At 42.2% G+C, this 19,846-nt stretch overlaps 1 protein-coding gene across 2 annotated transcripts in view; it reads left to right on the top strand.

Annotated features, from left to right (window-relative positions):
• The first annotated feature begins 11,307 nt into the window (after positions 1-11,307).
• The window catches only part of LOC142039623 (gamma-aminobutyric acid receptor subunit rho-1-like), a 31,850-nt gene continuing 23,311 nt past the window's right edge, over positions 11,308-19,846 (top strand). For both annotated transcript variants that reach the window (XM_075046364.1, XM_075046363.1), the window contains exon 1: positions 11,308-11,429. In XM_075046364.1, the coding sequence (XP_074902465.1) occupies positions 11,308-11,429 (122 nt within the window). The remainder of the gene's footprint in view (positions 11,430-19,846) is intronic.

The raw sequence follows: 19,846 nt of genomic DNA, 5'->3' as shown, positions 1-19,846 counted from the left end.
AAATGAGCCCGTCGAATACTTAAATAAAGTCTCAAGAGATCAATGATAATTTGTGCTGCAAAAGGAACATCAAAATGACACTAATAAAAAATTGTGAATTATATGAAGACTGAAATTAATAAAAGCTCTGTTCCAAACACAAATCTGTGACATCGCTAAGACTTGACAGTTAATAGCTGCTTCTGGCCATGCAGTCTGGGAAATGACAGGATTAAAAGTCATGACTTGGTAGCTCTACTGAATACCTGAGAAATCTCAGCAGCCTCCATGGAGGCAACACGAGGAGCAGAAGAAGCTAAGCTGGGCAAAGGGGCACCTCCTAACTGTGAGCAAGCTGCCCAACACCAGAAAGCCCACCCTGATGGAGCACCTATGAGGGATGGATAGCACTGTGCACATCACCCTTACCTAGACAGACCCCACCATAAGTGGAACCAGACGCTGCCATCCAGCCCTAGGGCTTTGCCACACAGTGTTTCATCATACCTCTCTTGCCGTTTGCACCATTTTGAGGTCCACTGAGAGCCCAGATAAGTTTCATTACGCAGCCATCCTCTTCTGCTAACAGGGAGTGACATCAGGTAAAGATCTGCTGTTGCTGATGAAACTTGTGTACCTGGGGAACCTGCACAAAGTTTGGGCTGTCAGATACACTGCTCCTAAGTGCTGATGGGCTCATCAGTTGTAAGTGGCTGAGAAGAGAGGGCTGTGTTGGTCAGGCAGAGGTTCCCTACATTTAACAGGGATGTGAATTGGTCTCCCTTACTAATAGGGCATTGGAAAAATTAGATACTAAAGAGATTGTTAATGGTGCTCTAGCAGGTGACTTCTTTAGTAAAGGCAGACAATATTATCACCAGGTGTAGAGTATTCGGTAAGACCTCATTTTTAATATTTTGAAAAATTCTGGTTACCTATGTTGAAGAAATATGCATGTGAACAGGTGCAGGTGTAGGGAAGGACTCCTAGGATGGTTAGGGAAATAGAGACGCTGTCTTACAAGGAGAATATTAAAGAGCTGTTCTTCTTGAGCCTTGCAAAATCACGGCTGTGAAGGCATATGATTGCAGTCTGTGGACATTTCAAGAAGGATAAATACCAGACAATGAGAATTACTGATCTCAAAGGGTAAACTGATACAGGTTCAAATGAATAGAATTGAATAATGCAAAACTGGTAACTAGAAGATTTCTATCTATCAGTAATGTTGAGAGTCTGCATTACCCACCAAGAAGTGAGGTCAGAGAAGCTAAAGCATTACAAGATAGGGCTTGATGAGTTTATGGAGATGAGTTTGTAGGCTTTGGGCATCCATTTGCTTGGTTTCTTTACAAGGGTGCTGCAAGGAAGGCTGGTGGTAAGGGAAGCTGATGGTTGTTATTTGTTTAGATCACATGGATTTAAGATACATACTTCAGTATTGAGCCGATCACTTTCAAAGGCTGGGACACTGCCACACTTGCTCTTTTTCATAGATTTTACTTGGGTGAGAGAAAGGGCAGGGGGACTTTGTTTTTGTCTTCTGACTGATAGTGCAGCAGTGATTGGTGACAGATGGAGGCAGGACACTGGGCACTGAGGTGTCCTTTTCAGACTTGTCCTGAAAAATCTTTTAGGTGTCTGCTTGATGCATTTTTCATGTGTGTCCAGGATTAGCCTGATCACCAGTTCTGTAATCTGAAAAGAAGTTTTCCCTTGGGTCATACTGGCAGAACAACTTGTGGGTTTCTTTGGGTGGGTTTTTTTGGTTTTGTTTCCCTTCGTGACAGGAGCCACTTCCAAGAATGGTCTGTGCTGACACATGAGGGACCCCCTCGTTCCACAGAAGGACAAACAGGATGCTCTAATACTCAAGAAGCTCTACAGACATACTAAGCTTGCTCATTTGCCAAGGGTAGTGATTTCTATGCTACTTATTCATCTGTGGATTCCTGTACACTTGCAATCTCTTGCTGCAAAACAAGACCTCTTATTAGTATTTTATTTCAGTTAAATATTCCAACCAGACTAACGTTCTGCTAATTACAGTCTTGTGTCTTCCCATATTACACCATATGGTATCTCCAGACAAGGGGCAGAAGCTAAGCTGGTGGAGATACACAATGTGGTTCACTGTGGATTCAGCCCACTATTTGTATAAAGACATTAACAAGAGCAGTAAGACAAACTGAGCAAATGAATGTTTTGCTAAATTGAGATCCTGGGAGACAATAAAGCAGGCAGTTGTTTCAGTTAGAATAAAATTTTTAAAAAGACTGCAAACCCAAGCTGTATCCAGTGCAAGAATTTTTGACAGGGAATTCATTGGTTGAGAAAATGGTCTAAAATAACTCCAGTTCACCTGTGTAAATCTGGAGGACAAAGCAATTGAATACCAGTGGTGTTACACTTATTGGCAACAGGCTAAGGGGAGACACAGTGGTGAATGTCAGAATTGACAGAGCTGGAGATGCCACAGCATATTCACAGAGGAAAATAAAATCTCCTGGATTTCTTTGTGCCAAAAGCAAAAGGTCACAGTGACTTTGGTGAGGGGAAACATGTAGGAAGCCATTGGGACAGGTTGTCCATGGGCATTCAATATATGAGACTCCATCAGAACAAAACGAGAACAGAAAGGTGGGACTTGCTGACATTAATCACACCATTGACTCTGCACACTTAGAAAAACACTCTCACAAGCCCATGAGGAGGGTCCCACGGCACAGCTCTCTCTACGCCAGCTGGCTGAACTGGGCTGCTGTCCTGAAGACTGAGACAGCCTCAGCTGGAAGGCAATGCACCTGACTGACTTAGCTACCTCCTGATAAAATGTTTCCTAGAAATGCTTCCCCAGTAGCCCCTGATGGCTGGCTTGGATGTAGCTGTCCATGCTGCAGATAAGGAATTTGGACAGGCGAGCCCCCCGGCTCCTTGCACGCTGGGAGGTGCAGAGTACTTCGGACACAGTCCAGAGGCTGCCAGTAGACTATGTAGCTTGAAAATGCTTCTCTCAGCTGTCCTGTTCATGTGCTCATCCCTGAATAAATCCAAGATAAGCTATACAGATGCCTAGTGTTTGACCGGAAAAGTTAAAAGTGATGCCGAAGCCATATTTGAAATGTGTGAGTCCAGTGAGCAATGGCCAGACAGATCATTTGTGGCTGGCTGGTGGGTCCACCAGATGTCCACCCACAGAAGTGGGAGATTCCAAGAAGCAGCTTACCAAAAACCACTGTGTACCTCAGAGTACATCTACCAAGGGAGAATATTGCGGGATTTGTTTGTCTTTATTTAAAAAAATACAAATTGTTATAATCTATTACTTGTCAAGAACCTCTTTTTGACCAATAATTATGTAAAACTTAACTGTTACAACATACTGCCCTTTAAAGTGAATTATGACTGCCACATTCAGCCAAGGTTGTAAGAGCCAAATAAATTTGTCTTTCAAAAGCACTGTTAGAATTTGCCATGTTAGCTGGTGCCAATAATTGGTGGTTCTGAGCCTGGCTCATTGACTCTTTGCTCATCTAATCAGCTCTTCCTTATGGCACTGGCTATTGGACTTCCCCAGATTTATCCCTGTCTGAGAACTAGCCCATATCCTTCAGAAAATCATACTATCTTCAGTTAAAAAATACACTTGTAGAGAAACAAACTTCATTGTTAATGTCAAAAAAAACCCAAAATAATTTATTTCTATTTCAAATTTCTCTTCTGTGGTCTTCCAGCCACTGGATCTTGTAAAAGATTTAATAAAGCTATTTTAATAAATCTTTAGCTTGCTGCATAGAGGAGAACTGTAGGCTTATTGAGGAAGCAGTCCGTGTTTTATTTTTGCTTATTGACAAGAACAGAACAAGATAAAGAACCAGTCTCTTTGGGGAGGTAATTGCATTGCCTGATGAAGATCTGCCATTTACAGTCATATTCAATATGTGGGTTTTATCCAGTTTTAAAATATTTGCCTTATTTTATCTTGATACTGTATTGTTGCAGTTCCTTAATCAAAATGCTATGTGCTGCAACATTAAATGCCTTACAGAAGCACATCGCATAGCTTCATTTCCTCCAGCAAACACATTTTAAATTAATCAAAAAAGGATTAGCTTGGAAAGATCTATTTTTCTTTAAAACCATGTTAATTGACATTAATCAAATTACCCTCTAACTCTTTATTTATTGAGTGTCATATCAGCCATTCCAATATTTTGCCTTGGATCAGTGTCAGGCTGAGGGTTGTAATTACTCCAGTTGTTCCTTTAATCCCCTCTCAATATTGGCAGAACAACTCTCTTATTAAGGACTTCTGCCTTCTCTGAATTGCTATTGACAGTTCTGTAGCTATTATTCATACCTTCATTAGCTTTTGTCTTGAGATGACCCCAATGGAGTCTCAGTGTTTATGTATAAGAATTTCTGACTCATGACCCTTTTTTCTTGCATTTTGTTGCTGTCTTTTGAAAAGCATTTTGAATTATTTCTTGGTTGACAGGCAAGGGCCCTTAGCATATTACTATGAAATTCCCCATGTGGGTGATGGAGATGGGCTGCGAGAGCAGTTGAGAAAACTGGAAACCCTTTTTAGCTAGGGTTCTACGTGTAAGAAATGTACTTATTACAAGAAAGGGGAATGGCATGGGCTGGACAGGAGGACTGAGGACCAGAATCTAGTAGTCAGAGTGAAATTAGTCCCTCTCCAGGATGTACAGAGCATAATTTCAATCCAGTCTGAATGCTTTCGTAGCTTTTAGTTCTGGATCTTCCAACAGAGCTAAACTCTGGGGAGTTTAAGGGAGCAGTCCCTCCCAGTAAATGAGTGTACTGTGTGCTCTGGAGATTAGAACGTATGAGGGAGTGTCAGGGGAATCCTTAACACCCGTAGCATCCCCTGTCTGCCTCCTCTAGTAGATCTACTAATAGCAGACAAAAATACTTTCCAACAGGCTGCACTAGGCACTAGTATGCACGTTTCAATATTGTAATTCAGCCCTCTCAACCTGCCAACAGTAAAGTATCCTTCTAAAAGCGTCTTTTTATCTTTTATTTCTCTTTTACTTTTTAAAGTCTCTTTTTCCAGTTTTAATAGCAGAAAGTCCATGCAAAAAGGTCAGGTGCCCCACGGCTGAGTACACACAAAGCCGCCTAATCCAGCTAACGCAGCTCTGGGAAATTGCAGAAGGGGCTGAAACAAAAGGACACAGCTCAGCACGCAATGCACATAATCTCTCAGACAGAGTGTAAGACCACATAAAGACACTTGCGAACTCAAATATGTCTCCACAGGCACAACAACACATCACATGGAGAGAAAAGAAACATTCGGTGGACAAAGACATCTCTGAGGAAAGAGCTCTAATGAAACCAGAGTGGTATTAAAGATGCACCTCGTTAGAGTGTAGTAGCATTGTTACTCATTTCAGCAGTGAGAAACAGCAGTGGAATGCATTAGTCCTGAAGCACTGCAATTCTCTCAAGCACATTGTTTGCTGTAGCCTTTCAGGTTTCTGCCCAGTGCAGGCTTGGCCTATTTCCCTTGCCTTTCATACAGTGCACAATCCATTTAGGGATTTATAGCGGCTTAGAGGCACATGTACAGTGCCTTGCCTCTATCTGATTTTTATTCTGTGATAAGAAGGCTTGAGGTCATGGGTTCATTGGCACTTCTTTCCTCCATGCCATTCACGTTGCATGGAAATCTAATTTTCATTAGTGTTTATGATTTCTTGAGGTCCACCAACGTCCTCGTCACTACCTGGAGAAGTCCCAGGGTTTGCCATGAAGAGCATGTGAACCTGCTCTGATGTGATATTATAAGCAAAGGGTGCAAGAGAGACCAGAGAGGAGCAGGGGCATAAAAACAAATAGAATAACAAAGCACGAAAGCTATTTGCAGTGAAATCTTTGGCCAGTATAAAGTGGCGGGATTCCCATCCTGGTGCACACTTATGCCAACTCATACACTGATTTTTAACACTGAAAAGTAAAATCTTCCTGTTTGGACATTTCCCCTGCCCTGTCGTGCCAGCAGCTCCTGGTCTCTACTCTCCCAAATGCAGCACATCAAGTTACAGATTGGAAAAGAGTATATTTTCCTCTTGTGACTGCAGAGGAAATATTTTCTTCTTTCCCTTACTGTGTGGGCTCCTTTAGTTTTAATCACCTCAGTGTAAATAAATGTATTCACACTTCTCTCGTCCGCTCAACTTCCTGGAGAGTTTGATTTTGAGTCATGCAAAGAGCAGAGCTACGAGCGCTGAGAATAGCCACCAGCTCTGCTGACACCACCATAGTGAAAATCAGTGGATATGTCACTTATCCCCAGGTTGTTCAAATTCTATTCATCATCTGTATTAATATCCTCCTCAAAGATGGTTCTATATCCAGCAAACATGAAGGATCCCGCTGACATATTTCACCTTACACAGAGCAAGCATGGATCTGCTGTGAACATCCCAAAGAATGGAAGCACACCTCTGAAAAAGGGACACAAGTAATGGATTCAGAAACCCCACTAAATTCATATTAAGCCTCATTTTTAAAGTGTCTGACAACACCCATGACTGAAGGCACTAAAGAAGTAAAAAACTATACTCTGACCAGTGCGTCCTGGAGACATAGAGTGCTGTTTCTGAAAGAAACATAGCTGCACAGGGGAAATAACTTTCCAGAAGTCAAACAGCATCCTATCAGTTACGCAGGTATCCTTGTGCTCTTCCAGCTCCTGCAAACATAAATCACAACAGACATACAGTGTCACATTCCCATGTTTGCATTAAAAGCTTTTAGTTAAAGGCAGACACCCATCAGGAAGAGGTTAGAAAATGTAAACACTATGGGCTCTGTTATGGGTGGCTGCTGCAGTCTGATTATAGCTCCAGGGGTGTTTACACAGTGTATGCTGTGTATTACTGCACTATTTGAAGCTTTGGGTAATTAATTAAACAACAGAAGGCCTGGTTCATGATTTGACTGGAGTTATCGTTGTGGCAGACACTTACACTGCATTGTGCCTTGCCTACTTGGGCACTGAAAGTACTCCTGGTTTCCTACGGTGGCTGGTGGCTTGTGTGACTGTTCTCCAGACTGGATTTCTGCTCCTGACAAGTTCAGCATCTCAGTACACAGCTGACACAAAGGCAAAAAAAAAAAAGCCTCAGTTTTTCCTTCTGACGTGTTCTCATTTTGAAGATACATGGGTTGTAAGTAGAATTAGGCAAATAGTTGACTTTTCTGTGGTCAAGTGGGAAAAGTGTATCTTTGGTTGGCTCAAAACTTGTTTATTTAGCAAATTATAATAATATGGTTGGGTCAAACAGAATGCAATGTTTACTTTTGTGACATTTCTTATCATCCTTTGTTAATGAAAATCAGGAAATACAGGATTAGTGTCTCAAGTAGCCTGGGAAATCTGCATTTAGATGGCCTCAGTAACTAAGTAGAAGCCCAAGGTCTCATTGAACTTCTCTGCGGAACAAAGTGACCGAAGTGATAAAGCCCTGGAGCAGGGAAAGCAACACCAGCTGGTAGGTGTTGAGTGGGGCCCTGAGCTGAGCAGGAGTTGGGGGTGACATCCCTGGGGAGAGGCCAAGCCGCTGTGCATGGGGGCAGCTGCTGGGGACCACCCTCCAGCATGAAGGATTCAAGCCTTATTCATTTCTGCTTGAGCAAGAACTCTAAATTTTTTTACCTTTGTTTCAGCTGTCTGAGATTTTTTTTTTTTTTTTTCTCATGGTTTATCATTTGCATTCAGCTCCTACTCTAACCCAAATAAGCCTGCTACCCAGCTTCAAGCACAAAAGCATTCCAGGAAAGATGGCTTCACCCTAGAAAGGAAACAGTTGGCCTTTCCTACTGCGAAACTCAACATTGCTCAGTAGACTTCATATCTACAGTTCATCCCCACTTCTTGATCTGTTCCTGGATGAGCTACTGACTGTCTATGAGGGATTTGTCACAATCAATTCACATTTGGATGGCTGTCTCCTATCCGTAGAACTGGTGTTAAAGTTAGGAAAGTCAAGGGAAAGTTAGGAAAGTCAACGGCATTGTAGCTTTCAACCGACATTTCAAAATTTGCTCTGACATCTGGTGAATGTTGTCAGATGTGGGTGGAAGGTTAGTACTTACGTTATTACTAGTTGGGAATGTGGAAAGCAGAGGGTATGTTTAATTTTGTATTTGTGAACACTCATTTGATGGGTGAACAGGAAAAACATGCTGAGGGGTTGTCAAACCAAATAAAACTAAATAATAATTCAAATTTAAAATATTTTGACACAAATCCCTAGGACCCTCCCCAAAAATATTTCAGCTGATAAATAATAAAGTCATTTGAGGAGACTGCAGTCAGCTCACAGCTAGTCTGCAAACTTTAAAAACCAATGAACTTGTTGAAAATACTGTTGACTGCAAATCATTCATGCTTTTCTTGTTTGGTGTCCAGAGGGTTTCTATCTACTAAATGAAAATAGTGCTGCACCTTCAATCTCTAGTTGTTCTCACAGAGAAAGCAGGCAAAATTAACTCTCCATCTACTCAAGCTCAAGATTAAGCAAAATTTGAGGACTATTTAAAAATATAATTTGTTCAATTTTTCTCTTTTATTTTTCATATGTGAGGTTCATAGCCATCTTTTATCTTTTTCCTGGGTGTTTGAATTTTTCACATTTGTTCTAATTCTCATATGCCAACTTTCCACCGTTTTTCTTCTGGAAAATCAGAAATAGTGCTGGAAGTGACCCCGAGAAGTAATACAGACTAATCATTGGTCCTAAGATAAGATCAGCTATACCTGTCTTAATTACTCCTAATGATGGCCATTGCAAACTCTTCCCGTGTAATCTACTGCAATGCTTCCCTGCCCTTACTGTTAGAAAATATTCGTGGTACCTAATCTAGTATCTAACCTCATTTTCCCCTTACTAATCTCTCAGCCCGTTACTTTTTGCTCTGTATGTCATGGCCACTTGGAACAGAGTATTTTTCTCTTTGAAGTGACTTTTACACACCTGAAGACATATACGGTGCCTTTTCTACCCTTTCAAGCCTTCACTTTGGGTTATGCAACCAGACGGTTCACAGCTTCCTTGCAGATCATTTGCAAAACTTGCTACTTTCTTGTGTGTTAGTAGTGAGTCAGGGGGAGCTGCTCTGGAGGTACAGCAAGCTAAACCAAGCTAAAGCTAGCAATGGTTTGCATCAGTCCTACAAATATTTTATCAAGACCATGCTTCCCTGTCTTGCTATGAGAACGTTGTGTGAGATGGTTTTGAAAGCTTGTCTATATCTACTGCTTCTCACCAGGCTATGAAGCCTGTTGGCCTGTCAGGGAAAGAAGTGAAGTTTGTTCAACATATTTGTTCTTTATGAGCCCATGTCTGTCACTCATCCAGTCATTTTCTTCCAGGAGTTTAGAAGTTGTCTGATGATTTGTTCCAGGATTTTTCTGTTAATTGCTAATATTTGAACTTTTCTATGAACAACAATCCAAAAAAGGGGAATTGAACACATATTTTGGCCTTCTCTATATCTTCTTTTAGTGAATTCCCTCTATTAGTCAAAGGATGAATGTTTCCCTCCCCTCATGTGTACCAAGGGACCTCCAGCTTTTCCCAGGCAGCTAAGTGAATTCATAGTTATCCATTGCTTGTCAATCCCCATTGCTCCTCTGGTGCATAAGCAAGGGACTAGGGCTTCTTAAAAATGCGTATGAAGTAACAAAAATGTATTTCAAAGAGAAGAAAAAGTTCCTTTGATGAAAGACTTCATAAAACTTTATACAGATTATTACAAAGACTGAGAAGAGTATATCTAATAACACCACAGATGAAAAGAACAGTTATTAAGGTACTTTTTATTCTTCTTGAGAAGGATATGCGAACCAGTGGAAATTGAATGCGGGTGATTTTCGAAGATAAGATGGGTACAACTTCTTTGAACAGCAACAGCGATTAACCATTGCAACAAACTGCTGGTGAACGGCCATCTCTTGAAGCTTGCGTGACTTTGCGTAGGAAATGTTTTAGCCCAGAAAATCATTAAATTGAATCTTGGTTGGTGGAACGAAATTTCAATGGCTTTTGATGTGTTGTTCCTGTGGTACCCGAGGCAGTGTAAATGCTCACTGAAGTCAATAAGCCATGGCAGCTTAGGCCAGGTAGAGATCTGCTCCCCAGGGTTTTTAGAAAGAGCTTTCATGAAAAGAGATGGGTGACTTGACAAAATGCTCTAAAATAGAAATCCATGGGTAACAGGCAAAGGAAGAAGAGCCTTGACAGCGAAGGGATGGGACAAGGGTGGTGGTGTCTGCAGAGCACAGGGCAACGTCTCCATGATAAGGCACAAGTGGGACCAGAGCTGTAAGGCCTTGGGGGGAGGCACAGTGGAGAAAGGAGAGTAGACATGGAGCTGTGGGTTATGCGGGGGGGGTGAGCTCCAAAGAGATGGGCAATGTGGCTGGCTCGACCACGTATTTCTGCCCATGCTGTTTTATTTTCTTTAGCACCAATGAGGATTTTGTTAGCCATATGAGACCCAGCACACCAGCCCCCCAAGCTCTCGTGCAGGTCTGGCAGTTGCTGCTCTGCTTTGGCAGGATCCCTCCAAACAGCCCTGTGCAGAGAGGAGAGCGATCTCCCCCACGCTGTGTCCTCCCCCACTTCCTCTACACACCGGGATACTTTCCAGAGACCCCGCTCAGCAGAGCAGTAAGGTACGTGACACCAGTCCTGAAAGCACTGACCACTCCAGTCACAGTATCACTGTACATAAAAGTAATGTAGAAAAACACACAGGATCAAAATACTCTTTGTAGAGCTAAATGGAAATGAGTTTTTGCTGGAAACTGATACATGTTTATTAACACTTTTCAATCTATTGCAATGCCTGTAACAAACATCACTGCTACACAGATAAGTTTGGTGATTAAAAAACGACTAATGACATCTGCCTGACCAACTGCACTACTTTGGTTAATCAGGCAGAAACATATATATATGCCATATCCTACACATACTTGAAAAGGGTTCAGTTTAAACCAATTAATAAAATAGCCTGTTTGGACAAAAATAATTGTTGTCTGAGAATACGTGAATTCAACACTGCTAGAAAATCCCTGCCATCTGACGTAGAAGGATTTATAGGTTTAGTGGAAATTGCTTTCCCCACTGTCCAGATTAAATACTGCAGGATGATTTTTTGTATGAGTAAACATCCTTCCAATAACGATCAGACCGATAATGTCTTAAAAAGAGGAACAGGATCTACATTCTGGTTTTCTTCTTCTTGTATGGACTATTTCTGGATACAGAACCTTCAGGTAACATGTTGACTGTCCATAAAATGCATTTTAGCATCTTCCTCCTGTTGTGGGGATGGGTTTTATCAACTGAATGCAGAGCCCATCGACAAGGAAAAGAAATACATGAGGTATACAAAAAAGGCAGGTGAGTCTCATTTTTTTACATTCAAATAGCTACAGTTTGGACTAATGTAATGTTTCAGCTGAAGATATAACGACTAACAGATAATTAGAGTTTGCATTTGCAGATTGTGATCTCTCAGTCAAAAATATTTTCTGTTGCTGTTTTTGCCAATGAATAAGTTTTAATGCGTTTTCTACAGTGAAAATCATTGCTCCCCCACCCAAAAATGGGTTTGTGAGATATCCCAAAGTTTGAAAGGGTGCAAAAAAAGGTGTTTGTTTATATTTATTGTGGTTAAAAAGTGGTAGAGTATTTACATGAAAGTGAAGAGGAAATTTAGTACCATGAGGATTGTTGCATTCAATGAAGATTAGATTGACTTGAGATCTCAAATGAAAACATTCAGGATTTATTTTATTATTCCCATACAATTTGTTTTATAGAGCTTTTGAGACAAAAAAATTAGAGTGTCTCTGTAAACTTCAAGGCTATGGTCAGTTATCAGAGGAAACAGAAAGAGCATTCAGTATATTGAATTAAGAGATTTAAAATTCTTTAAAATAATATCTGTTCTTTTCTTTCTCTCTCTCCCTCTCTTACAAAAAGACTATGTGACATTTTTCTCCCATTATCTTGTAGACAGCCATTTTAGGAGGTTTTGAGTTGAGGAAGGTTTTTGCTACAACTGAATTCTGATTACTTATATTCTATTTGCATAATATTTTGAACTTTGTAGGAGGATTTTTATACTCAGGCACATAACAAGGTACATTTGGAGGAAAAATCCTTTGGGTTTTTTTTGGACAGTATAGCTGACACATTTAGTTTTCTGTTCAAATGTTATGTACTTCTGCATGTGACAGACTGAACCTATGTCATTTCAGCTTTGCTATAGTCACTGTTTCTGTTCTGCAATGACTCCATGCCACCATCAATACTGTAAAGTGTATAAGGATGAAAATGCAGGAATGTCACAGTCCTGAAGAATTCAAACCACTCCTGTTAGCCTTCGGGAAAAATGACTGAAAGGTGGAAGGGATGGAAAGTGCAGTGCCTCTTCATTTTCCTGTAGCCCCTTGTAGCAAGTCAGGGCTACATTACAGAGTGACTGCAGTATCCTGGTTGGCACTTGGGGGTCCATAAGCTGTTTTATACACAGGAAATGGCTTTAGCAGTGATGCCACCTTTGTGGACGTATAACTGGCAAAATGGATGTGGTGGCTTTGTTTATGACCAACCCCCAGGGGATGCATTACCAGAGACAGTATGGATGCAAGACAGCCATGAAACCTTTGTTTTCATTGAAGTTTCGTGACAGTGGCAGCAGAGGTGATATGCTGGCTGTAGCAAAATAAAGGGGTGAGAAGCAAGGTTACCACCATTTAAGCTGAAAAGCATCCATCAGAGAGGAATGCACACACACAGCCATGTTGTTGTTTAGCATCTTTAATGAAAACTCCCACTCCACCAAACACTTAACAGTGTCAGTGCAATTAAGTGATGATATAACAAATCACAGCAGCGGACTGTTAAAAATACGTGAAAATGGAAAAGAAATATCTATTCAGTTCATGTAGGAACTACTACTTCACCCGTGCTTTGTGTATACGGTGTAAATGTGCCAGGACAAGCCCATCAGAAAGCCTCGAGGTGTCGCGGCTCCGAGAAGCTGGGTCCGCTGCCCTCCCAGCGTGCCCACACTAGCCTGGGAGGTCATTTCTGGCCTATTTCTGTCTCAGTAGAGCAGTACTGATCCTGAGGAGGGCTGATGGGGAGCGATGAGCAAAGCTGGTGTGTGGCTGTAGGGTTGTCCATCAGCAGCGTGGTGCCCAGTTCAGTGCTCACTTTCCCCTGTGATGGGACAGGCCATGAGAGATGAATGGTTTGAACAGCCTTATAATTTGTAAGGTAAAACCAGGACAATTATGGTCATCCGTCTGATTTCCTGCTAAGCACAAGCAACAAATCCTTCTGTATGAATTGTACACTGAACTTCGAATTTATGATAATTACTTTCAGTGTCAGATAAACTCAGAATAGGATCACAAGTATTTTTTAACTTCGGCTTTCAACCACTTGCTCCTGTTCTATGCTAGCTTGTCTCTTCACCTTCCAGGTATTTGCAGGTGGATCAAGCCCCCTTTTCATCTCTGCTAAGATATATTCAGAAGATTAAGCTTCTTTTATTTCTCAGTGTAGGATGTTGCCCAAGCTTTGACTCAGTCATTTGCTTGTTTTCCTCTGTCCCTTCACTGCTTTTTCAGGATTGACATCAGGACTGGGTGCGGTATTTGCACAGTCTTCACGTAGGTGCTGTATATGGAGTTACTCCTGCCGACCTCCTGGGATTGTGGTCATGGTCTCCGTTGCAGCCCTGCAGTGGGAGATTCTGTTTGCCCAACATGACCAATCTTCTGTGTATGGCAGGACACCTCGTCTTAGAGGTACAGCCAGCCCTCTTTGCTCTCACATGTAGGACCCTATACATTAAGCTGCTGATCATAGAATCATAGAATGGTTTGGGTTGGAAGGGACCTTAAAGATCATCCAGTTCCAACCCCCTGCCATGGGCAGGCACACCTTCCACTAGAGCAGGTCGCTCAAAGCCCCATACAGCCTGGCCTTGGACACTGCCAGGGATGGGGCATCCACAACCTCTCTGGGCAACCTGTTCCAGTGCCTCACCACCCTCACAGGGAAGAATTTCTTCCTTACATCTAATCTAAATCTATCCTCTTTCAGTTTAAAGCTATTACCTTGTCCTATCACTACATGCCCTTGTAAAAAGTCCCTCTCCAGCTTTCTTATAGGCCCCCTACATCATATAAGACAGTTTTGAAGTAGGCACAGTTCCTTTGCATTTCAGCCAAAGTCAATGCCTTTTCCATCACAGAATTAGGTCCTGGAAGAAAAACAGAGCAAGGGGGGATGCTATATAACGTCAGAAAAATCTTGCAGTGAAGATTGCTCCTGAACATTTTGCTATTGACTCTGTTTCCCCTCTGTTCAACACTCAGCCCTGAGTACCCATTATGCAGAAGAAGTTATAGCAATTGACTTTGTCACTCCTCTCTAAGCACTGTTATCTCTTGTTCCGTAAGGCTTGTGGTAAGGACCAGGATGGAAATCCATCCCTTCACTGCAGCCTTTACCTTCTGAAGAGACCCACAGGCCTCAGTGGAGACCAGTAGGGGAAATCTCTTTGGAGTGGAAAAGGCTGGCTCCACACCACCGCAGGATGCTCAGGGTGGCTTGATTTGCACCCATGGCCTCCCTTGCCTTTGGAAGCCCTTCAGGGGCACAAGACCATCTGCTTGCCCTACTGCCAGGGCTCAGTGCCAGCCACCGGTTTTGGCAGGCGGCGCAGGCACCTGCTGTAGAGACCTGCTACCTTGGGTGTGCTGCCAGCATCCTGCTGTGCCTGACAGACGTGTCCAGCTTTGCTCCTGATTCTCATGGTGCCGCTGACGGAGGAAATACATAGGCTTTTAGCTTGTTTCTTTGGATGGTGCTGTTCTGCAAGTGCTAGTTTCTTCCAAGGAGGCTCACTTGCTCTGAACTCTGCTTTCCAATTAAAACTCGCCATTTGCTCTGCAGTTTTCAGCCCCAGGGCTTGTTCTTTCACCTGCTCAAATCCAGCTGAGCCCACAGCTTTTGCACTCTTGCTGGTGTGGTGAATGGAGGGCCACAGCATCAGACACTTTCTCTGTCACAATTTTTGGCACTGCAGGTACCCCAAGGCAGCCATTCAAGCATGAGACACAACAGCCCTGAAGAAGGGTGAGCAGACAAACATGGTTTTGCCCACAAGAGTTCATGTATGCACCACGGTCTTTTGGGGACTGCGTCTGCGTGACAGGAATTTTGCAACAGGTCCCAAATAGTGTCTTAAATAAAGGTGATGAGGCTTTGGGACACAGTGCAGAGTGTGACAAGAAAATGGCAAGTAAGTGCAAGTCAAAGTATGCATACAGTCACAGTGAAAGCAGCAAAGTAGATAGCTTTATGGCATGGGACTTATTACAGAGCTCTCCAATATTGTAATTCACTGTAAAAATGTCTGCGTGCCAGTCAAAGATTCAACTACTTATTTTTGCTAATCTCCAGGACAAATCACCTCAAAGGAATTTCACTTCAAAGAGCAGCAATATCAAAATAAAACCTCTCTCACCTTGCAGTCCTGTTCACAGTTTGCAGTCAGCGGTGTACAAATCCTGCAGGGTTTGCAAAGCTTTTTACTCCTGTTAAACCCCCAGTGCCAAAACTCCTACAGGAAGGAGCCGAGATCCGGAGCACCAGCGAGAAGGCTGGCTGCTGCTTTCCCAACTGCTCAGGCCCTTGGAAAGCCACCAGGATGCACGGAGCTCACTAGAAGGATACAAAGGGTCACCAAAGGTCACAACATCGTTATGCCAACAAAAGGGCCAAGGCCTGTGTTGCTAATTAGACCTGCAGCAGAATCTGCTAGAAAGGATGAGCAATTGGAAAAGAACTGGCCTGGAGCTGAGCCCAGGTTGTTCTGCCAGAGCTAACTGCTGGGAAAAAAATCTTTTTAACACTAAAATCTCCCTGGACAGCATTATAACCACCTTTCAGAAAAACAGCTCTTGGCAGAAGAGATTTCACTGTACAAGATCTACGGATCATGTTTGTTTAACCTTAGCTAAGAGTCTCGCTTCATGGTTTTAGTCATGTCCCTACCATTCCCTGGCCGTGTTATAATCGTTTTGCCTCACTCTGGTCTCCAAATAGCAACTCATTTTCCGCTCCTCTAGAGCTCCCTGTCCATGTTTCTGTCAGTAAGAGCTATCTTTTACAGCAGTTGAATGACATCCTCTACAATAAGCCCTGGGCTTGTTATCACAGGGTCTTTCTCATGGCCAAAGATCTTTCTCTTTATGACGTTTTCAGATGCTATTACAATTAGTGACACTTTTCCTAAGTGATGGGAGCCACCCTGCATCATTATGGCCATGGTTTCTTCCTGGTCCTTTTTCAAATGCTCAGCATCATACTGAACATCTGCAACATTAAAGTTACCTTCCCTTGCTTTTGTTGAATTTGGATAGTACTTCTGTGTTGTCAGCTCCTCCATACCCTGGCCACACTGTGTGTGGGCTGTCTGAGCTCTGTAAATCACAGGACATGGCTGTCCTGGTACCCTTACTGAGGCTGCCTCTTACATGTAGGGCAGCTCCTATCGTCTTGCCCTCCTAATGCCTTCTCTGGCCTTATAAATTCATCCCTAACGGGATTTTTTCATTTACTTCCCAGCAATCCTTAAGCCATTGTCTTGTTCTAGAGTTTTGCTGTTGTATCTTATCTTCAGGATTGATCCCGAAAGCATTTATTTGCATGAACAAAGCTTACTAATGCAAGCTGTCTTTGGATCAGATCTTCAGAGTGCACGGTAAGCCTGTAAAATGCCCACTGAAAGCATTGCCTATAGGAGCACATTATCAGTAGCGAACCAGATCCAGTGGAGCACTGAGCACCCACAGCTCCCAAGGCACTCCTTTTTAGGATCAGCAATTTGTGTTGTGGCTTGACACCATTTGCACCAGCAGTGCTGGGTCTCAGGCGAGCAACAAGAGGCCCAATGTGGGCTTCAGGCCGATGCAACTGGAGTCTCTCCATCTCCCCTGGTGGTAACTTGCCTTTCCCTTTCCTCCTTTCACCTCCATTTCCTTCCCTCCTTTTCTTTCCCCCATTCAAGGTTCCTCCTCTTCTCCAACTTGCTGTTTCTCTTTTTTTGTCCCTGACTTCCTGTGCCCTCCTCTTCACCTGCCTCATTTATTTGCCCCACAGCACATCTCTTGCCCCTGTCATACAGCTCTGCTAAGTTTTCTCCTGTTGCTTTTAACTCTGTATTACTCTGCAACTTCTTTCTCTACTCCAGCAGCTGTTGCTGCTCCCTGTCTTACCTCTCCTTCCACTGTCCAGAAATCCGTTTCTGCTCTCCAACAGTGTTCATCTTCTTTATAAATTATAAATTAACTTATTTTTCATTATTGCTTTGCTGTTTCTCTTATTTGTCTTTCCACCCCTGTTGTCCTTTCAAGTAACTTAAATCCTGCGTGACAACTTTTTTTGGAAATCCTGTGGTTTTTTTCTCACAACTCAGCCTAAAGTGTCCTCTCTCTGCTTATCATTGCAAATGATGATGCTTTGAAAATTATATTTTCTACTTTAATCATCATCACCAGCCTCCTTTCACCCTTTCTAGAACTTATTTGGGCGCTAGACTTTACATAGCCTCCTATCACCTTCAGGTGAATCATGGCAGAACATAGTCTCTACCGGCACTTCTGTAGCCATGTTCATACACCCAGGTACTGTGCCACTTTACTGTGCTGATGATGATAAAATCTCCAGTCAACATTGCCACTATGTAACTTGCTCAGGATCAGCAGCTTCATATCGTCTTCTAGCCCACCATTACTCCAATATGTTTTATGAGCTGGTGTGAGGAGACATAACAGGTTTTACAATCCTATCTGAGCCCAGCAAAAAAACAATCGCAAACAAACCCAAAGATACTGCAAGGCAGTTTCGTCCCTTCTAAGTACATATAAATTGTTTGATTTTCTGATTCTGGGGTTGGATTCACGTCTGAAATGCTCCTGCTGGTCTTTCTTCTAAAAACCACCCAGTCACCTTCCAAACTCACTTGTTTTTTTAGCACTCACAGCTTTCGGTGAGAGTAAATTTCACAGTGTGATGACATGCTGTGTTTGTGTACTTCCTTCCAAATTTCTTCTCCTTGTTATGTGTTGTGGAAAGTCTTGAGCAACAGATTCCTGTTCACCTTCATCATGCCACTCCTGATTTTATATCACTGCACTATACCACTTGGCCGTTGTCTCCTTTCCCACTCAGAAAGACCTGCTCAGGCTGCCTGGAAACCCTCCTCACCTCTGAGCTCTCTCTCTCCTCCTGCTCTGCTCTGTTTTTTCCAACTATGGGAATTGGATATGTGAGATGAGGACATGCCTTGGTGTTACTAACAGAACTGAAATGCTTTCTGCCTGGTTTGCTGCTCCATTCCCAACAACGCCTAACCTCCTGTTTGTCTTTTTGAGCACTGTGGAGCATTACGCTGATATTTACCAAGAAATAGCTACAATGATACTGAGACCTCCTTCCTAAGCAGTTACAGTTGATTTGGAGGCCACCATTATCTTAACATTGTTTCTGAAAGTACAATGGAAAGATTTAAAAATATGAAGTACAAAACGATGTACACTTTTCTGAATTTACTAACACTGAGTTTTTCTGAAGTCACTTGGCATCATGAGATTCACTGCAATTTTCCACCCATAGTTCTGATTTTGACTACCTTGAATGGTTACATATCCTCAGTAAATATTGTTGCCAGTAATTATTCTTTTCTCCAAAATAATTTATAAAGCTATTGAACAACAGTGATCCTACCATAGATTTCCATGGAACTATACTGAAAACCTTTCTTCACAGTAAAAGCTCTCCATTATTCCTCTGTTTCTTATTTTGTAACCATTCACACAGGGGGAACTTCCTTCTTTCTGACTGATTGATTTCTTTGCAAGTGTCTGGAAAGGATCTGTCAACACCCTTTTGGAAATTGAGGTACACTGTGTCAGCTTGGTCACCCTCATCTATAAGGTCATTAACTTTTTAGAGAAGACTCTTATATTTATAGCGCATAGCATCCCTCAAGAAATGTCAAACTGCCTCTCACTCTTCTTCAGTATATACTGTATTTATCTGCTGTCTACTATGGGTGGGGTTTTTTCTGTCTTTCTAGCTAATTTGTCCAGTGGAGATGTCTGTAGCTTCTCAGAGTCCACTTGGAGCTCTTTTTCCAAAGAAGTGGAAAGTTGTCACCTTCCACTCCTGTGACACCGACGACGATTTAAATGCTGGTTCAACAGTTCCTTACTTGGCTTTCTTCTGGGTAAAAGCCTGGTGACTTGTTACCATTCAGTCCATTTACTTTAAATCTGTCTCTGTCCTATGTCAATATGAATATTTCTTAACATTGCCCCAACAGCAGAATTGTTAAAATTCTGTGGGTTTTGTAGTGCAAACAAATTTCTTAATTGTTGATGGTTTTGATTTCCCTTATAAAGACAGAGTGCTTTCATTGCTGTAATTAAGGAACTAGAAGACAAGTGTAGTATTGATAATTAGCTAGTTATTCCCCATTCTGCATTTGTACAATTATTTCTCTGTACTCCATGCAGTTCTTTGTATTCTCTTTTACTGAAAGTCATCTTATTGACACCAGACCTTTTCTCCAACATGTTGAGGCTGCTTTGAATTCTGATCCTAGACTCCAAAATCTCTGTTTCTGTCTCAAGCATGCTGTCATGCTTGAGTTTTATAGCTCTGTTATCTGCATTATTATTGAAAATATTGACTAGTAGTTTCCAGGATGAAATCTGTGAGATGTCATT

This window comes from Buteo buteo, chromosome 15 (genome assembly GCF_964188355.1).
Source record: "Buteo buteo chromosome 15, bButBut1.hap1.1, whole genome shotgun sequence".
Taxonomy (NCBI): Eukaryota; Metazoa; Chordata; class Aves; order Accipitriformes; family Accipitridae; genus Buteo; species Buteo buteo.
The sequence above is the reverse complement of the archived record's forward strand: the minus strand, read 5'-3'. Positions and strand labels throughout refer to the sequence as shown.